Source organism: Neoarius graeffei, chromosome 2 (genome assembly GCF_027579695.1).
Source record: "Neoarius graeffei isolate fNeoGra1 chromosome 2, fNeoGra1.pri, whole genome shotgun sequence".
NCBI classification, from domain to species: domain Eukaryota; kingdom Metazoa; phylum Chordata; class Actinopteri; order Siluriformes; family Ariidae; genus Neoarius; species Neoarius graeffei.
The window spans coordinates 59,971,878-59,977,877 of record NC_083570.1 but is presented as its reverse complement, the minus strand read 5'-3'; the positions used below and the strand labels follow the sequence as shown (position 1 = coordinate 59,977,877).

The following is a 6,000-nucleotide window of genomic DNA, read 5'->3' as shown; positions in this document are numbered from 1 at the left end:
ATCTGTAACCCAGAAAGAACCTTACAAACTTTTCTAAAATAACACTCATGACTGATGCCATGTTACAGAGTGTAAAAGAGTCAGATAGCTAAAAACATAGTCATAGACAGGAATTTCTTAATGGTTTCTGATAGTTAATTTATGCTGTTAAGATACGAGTTGTAGAGTTCTGGAAACGTCTAGCTACACATGGAGCCTTGTTATCGCACAATACTAGAACATTTGCCACCTTAAAACTTGAACATTGATCTATTGTCAGTCCAGTACCACAGGTCCAGTACCAAAAGGCACAGTTTTATGTTATTTGTTACCTGCTCAGACTCAGCACACAGTGGCACTCTGGGGTGGGATTAGTAGTACTGAGCACTGGCTACTGGTAATTGTTTCTGCATATCACTTCACACAACAAGTAACACCATACTGATGTTTTTCCATTGAAAACAGAGAAGTTGGAGCCCTACATCAAGATAAAGACATTGCAGCTAATTTGATCTCATCCTATATAATCTAGTTAATCAAATACCAAGAAAAAAGTTATGATATCATCATGGTCTGAAAGTATAATGCAGTCAATTCTCCTGTCATCACTCTAAATGTTTTAGTTGACTGTGAAGTTGGGGGACAATGAACCATAATCTTTGGGGCATTCCTCCTCAAGTGACAAGCAACATCTGTCCTAACATGGATGGGTGACTGACTTGATCTCATCAGGTACATACAGTTCTATGTCAGGTCAACAACAATTCCTGTTTCTTTTTATGTCTTCATATCTTTGTGTCTGGACCAATCCCTTTTCACAATATCTGCTATAAATTGAAAACAGATAGAAATTTATTTTGTCTTTCTCTAAAAAAAGCTCTGTCAAGCAGTCAGAGTAGAAAATATAAATATCCTGATGTACCTGGCGCTCCATCCCTTCCATAACATGTGTTGTATGATCATTTGGAGAGCCCTTTTACAGAGTCCTGGGCTTCTGTGGTACTGCTACTTAAAGGCTAAATTCATTAAGCTTGGTCTATATTTTTGTGTTCAGTTCTAAGTGTCAGGGTGTTCCAAGATGGGATTCAGGGTTTAAGAGAGGGAGACAACACATTAGAGAGATCTGGGAGGGCCATCAGACCTGGACTGATAAAACAACAAAAGCAGTTGGTTTTTTTTTTCTTTTTTACAACTCTGTAACTAAACTGAATGTAGATTGTTATCATAAGAGGGAGAGGGTTGCAGGTTTTGACAGGCTGAGTAAGGCAGGCTTAGTATAAAGTGGCAGTGTTTTACTTATCAGATAAAGGAAAGCACAACTCTACTGTTTGTATCAACCAGAAATTGCTTTCTTTTTGTTATGTCTTCATATCTTTGTGTCTGGACCAATCCCTTTTCACAATATCTGAGTCTTTCATGAGTAATCTGCATATGAATATCGTCTGTGTGTTGTGATGGATGCCTGGGTAGGTTTTGGAAGCTTGTATGAATCACAATGGGGACTATAGGGTACAAGGGCCCTGGCAAGCTAAATAATCTACTGATAATAGGGAGGGAAATGAACTGGGGATCTAGGGAACAGTGGACTTGTTTGTCCCTTAGCTATCTTGAGAAAATATTTCTTAGAACTTGTACATGGTAACCTGAAAAAAAAATGGTGTTCTAGCTGCAATTATTCTCCAGTTAAAGGGAATATCATGCATAAAACTAGCTTGGCAGTGTGCTGCATGCTAAAGCCAGAATAAAGGGAGGCCAAAAGACTCAAATGCCAAAGGTATTTTGTGTTTGGCTGATCAAGGAAACCACAGGGAAATGAATAGATTTTATTAAATGACAAGACCAGACCTTGTTTAGATATTTTGAACTTTAATTTAGCAGAACAGACAGACATGAAGTGCATTGTTGACCTCCTGCAAATCAACAAATGTCTTTAACTTCTTTATATGTTCAGCAGCATCTGGTGTTGTGGAAAAATTCCATCAAAAAATTATAATAGACAAAAGTCATACACAATGTACCAGACAACACTGAAGCACGGACATTCCAAAATAAATAGAAAATTGTAAAGAAATCAAGTGACAAATTCTGATGCCACAATTTGAAACTTTACAGTGATATCCACAGAACAACTCAGGAACTGTAAAAGTGAAATTAGCCAAACATGAAGGAAAAAATAATTTGCTATGAAATTTTTACACACAGTCCAAACTAATAAAACCAGTGTGAGGAAAAATGCTTCAGAACACCCTAACTCTAACAGCCCTGTAAACATTTGAGGGACATCACACAAGAACCTAATGCTTAACAAGAACACAGAAACTGTGATAGAATTTATAGGTTATACTGTAAAGAAGATTTATTTATTTTCAGACTATATATTTCGTCTGTAGATATGATTTCCTTCAGTTTTCACACAGAAGTTAGTTGACACCATTCTAGACACTATTCACCATACCCAGATGCTCCAACCATAGAGTATATGACCTGTAATACTGCCGAAATGTTTTATACTGGGCAAGTCATGGCAACTCCAGTCCAGTGGGTCTATGGTGGTCCAAAAAAAAGGTTGCCCTTTGTTTGCATAATTTAAGACTGAGTAACTGTCTATTCCCTAGAGACCACAGATCCCATCTCATTGGATGGCTGCTGTCAGGATGGTAGAGAGAAGGCCACAGAATCCCAGGATTGTACACGTATCCCTCTCATTTCAGCATCTTCTACCTGCAGGTTAGAATATACTGTCTGGTTTATCTCAGCATTCACCTTCCACAGCCTGCATGCATACTCAGCCAGTAGTTACTATTTTTCCATTAAAATAAAGGCACATACTTTCCTTTGCTTGTGTAAATGTTCTTATTACTTGTTTATCATATTTTGAAGTATATGGTCATGGCATGTGTACTGATGGCCAGGACAGTGTAACTGACCATGCTGTCATTGGTGAAAAAGATCGGAGTCTCTCTCCTAGGCATCTGTTTAGTCACTTTACATAGTAAACCACATACTGGTCTTATCCTATAAGCACCCAGGAGGATTTGGCAATGCTGCATGTCTGGTGGTTTAAAAATATTAATCTGCACAGGTTGTTCTAAAATTCATCATCTATTGAGCAATACTTGTGTAGCAATATTATATTCAGTGTGGGGCCTTCTTGGAATTTACTAATCATAAAAGCAGTCTTTGGTGATTCTTGTAAAATGCTTTTTCTAATGAAGGCTACTTCTGACCCTTTGCCAGAGACAGATATTGGGAGATTGGTAGCAATGTTAACATTAATGCAACTAAGAGAAGTGCTGCCAAATGTTCAGTGCATTTCCAAACCAAAAGGGTTACTCCGTCTGCCCTTCCAAAGGCAAATGCGTTTGTTTTGGCCAGCTAGTGAATCGAGAATTGGTTCAAATCAAAGAGTGTGAGAAGGGAGACTGGGTTTTGGTTTTGGGAGGGGGATTGGAGGGGGGAGATGAGGAGCTTAGTCAAGGGGGTATTTCCAAATCCAGGAAATACCACTGAGGTGAAAGAATGGAGAAGAGATGGAGAAGAGAAGGGAGCAATAACAGGAAATCTGTGGATTATTTCAGACATCTAAAGAAAAAAAATACTGAAAGTGTCTGTGCCCTTAAAAGGCACTGCAACAATGGATGACAGGAGAAGAGAGTAGAATTAGAGAAGATGAAGACAGTAACTCTGCTTATGCATGTGCATTATACTGTAAATGGTGCATTCTCGCCATTTATAGGTCAGCTCAGAGAAAATGCATGTCTGTTATATTAAATGATGCATTGTTTGAAGGTGGTGTTCTCGAAACCATTACATTCTTCTGAACAGCACTTTTAAATGGCATCAGGAAAGGAGTGATTAAATCAAGTTTTTTTGCTGGCTCATATTGAACCAGCACAATTCCAAGGTTCCACTGGTCCACAATTCCTACAGTACATCACTCTAATGCAGGGGTGTCCAAACTGATCCATAAAGGGCCGTGTGGCTGCAGGTTTTCATTCCAGCCATGCAGCAGCACACCTGACTTGGCTCATTCAATCAACTGAACTGTCTTCACACAGTCAAATACTTGCAGCCACACCCACCCTTGATTAAAGGGTGGGTGTGTCAGTTGATTGAATAAGCCAAATCAGGTGTGCTGCTGCATGGCTGGAATGAAAACCTGCAGCCACATGGCCCTTTATGGATCAGTTTGGACACCCCTGCTCTAATGCTACAGTAGTTTTAATAGGTTTAGTATGTTTTAATATTATATATTATTTTGATGAGATTATATTCATGGTGTTAATATTATTTCTTATAGGATAGCCCAGGAACAGTGCTGTGCAGCTGTACTGGAGGATATCACATGTAGTAAGGGTATCAATACGGCCAAAGACCAGGGCAGTTGTGATGCGCTCCTATCTGGAAACACCTGTGAGACTAAAACCGCTAAGGTACTGTCTATGAAGTTTTTGTGTCTCCTTTCCCAGATTTAGACAAAAAGTATTCTACACCGTTTACGTTTGGGTGACCAGATTTGCCAAAATGGAATGCGCCATGCTACTAGGCGGCACAGTGGTGTAGTGGTTAGCACGGTTGCCTCACAGCAAGAAGGTTCTGGGTTCGAACCCAGCGGCCGGCGAGGGCCTTTCTGTGTGGAGTTTGCATGTTCTCCCCGTGTCTGTGTGGGTTTCCCCCACAGTCCAAAGACATGCAGTTAGGTTAAGGTGGGGCGGCCTTGGGCTGAAGTGACCTTGAGCAAGGTACCTAACCCCTGACTGTTCCCCGGGCGCTCTAGTGTGGCTGCCCACTGCTCTAGGTGTGTGTGTGTGCACGTGTGTTCACTGCTGCAGATGGGTTAAATGCAGAGGATGAATTTCACTGTGCTTGAAGTGTGCATGTGACAAATACTGTAAAGGTTTCTTCTTCTGCTAAAGATTTGGGATAATTTATCCTCCGTTCTCATACTTATGACAGAATTGAAAAAACAAACCTTGTATATCTGAAGGCAACTTAATGGTCAGCAAGTGCTAGCCGTCTTTACATTTATTTTAATCTGTCAGCCTGCTTTCAACAGTTGTCACTAGGCCAATAAATTCCTGCCAAGACTAATGCTTTCAGAGATTAAATGATTAATAACTAACATTTGGCCATTACATCTTGATCTCTTCACACACCTTGCATGAATTACCAGGCAGATAAACCCCATCTCCAATTACTATGCGAAAAAAGTGTTCCTGGTTAACCTTTCTTTAATGTAGCAACCAGCAGTAGGGTAAAACTGATAAAGAGGAAAATATATATACATTCACAAAATGACCATATTCCATGTTAACGCAAGTACAATATGCATTAATCACACCACAGATGGTACAAAGTATTGCTGAAATAAAAGACAGGTTACTGTTACAGTAAGCATTGTATTGCTAACCCAAAATCATGAATATTTTCCCTCAGTACAACCTAACCAAAACATGTGACCCACACAAACTCCATCCAAATTTCTATCTGCTCGTAAACTGCCAAAATATATCAACGCTCCAAAAATATATTTAAATATCAATAAATGATAAACTTAAATGTTACTCTTACATATCGATTGTGCTTTCAAAGATGTGAACAGCCGGATGATAATGGATGAAAACATGACAGCTGTCACTATCCTCAGACATGAAGAACTGCCATGAGGCCTGCTGATGTTGTCACAGGGCACAGGTCACATGAGCTTAAGGCATATATGCAGAGCCATGGCCTCACTTTCATTTATAAATCCCTTGAGACCTCAAGAATGGCACAGGAATAGTTTTAAGCGCTAACAATAAATCTAATATAGTAATTTTTACGATTAAAGTGATTTATATAGGTAGCGGTCTGAGTAAATGACCTTAATGTCCGTAACGTCACAACAGGAAGTCTATCGGTCTCATCGCCATTTCCGCTATACTAAAGCACAGAGCTGACTGCAACTCTGATCCTCCATTTTGAGCTAATTTATTGCCATGCCATGTAGGTATGTTTTTGGCCGGTGCAGCAACACGACAG

At 39.6% G+C, this 6,000-nt stretch overlaps 1 protein-coding gene across 5 annotated transcripts in view; it reads left to right on the top strand.

Moving 5' to 3' along the window:
* fbln1 (fibulin 1) overlaps positions 1-6,000 on the top strand; it is a 60,557-nt gene that overhangs the window by 923 nt on the left and 53,634 nt on the right. For all 5 annotated transcript variants that reach the window (XM_060914573.1, XM_060914576.1, XM_060914572.1 and 2 more), the window contains exons 2-3: positions 2,595-2,706; positions 4,280-4,412. In XM_060914573.1, coding sequence (XP_060770556.1) covers positions 2,595-2,706; positions 4,280-4,412 — 245 coding nt within the window. The remainder of the gene's footprint in view (positions 1-2,594; positions 2,707-4,279; positions 4,413-6,000) is intronic.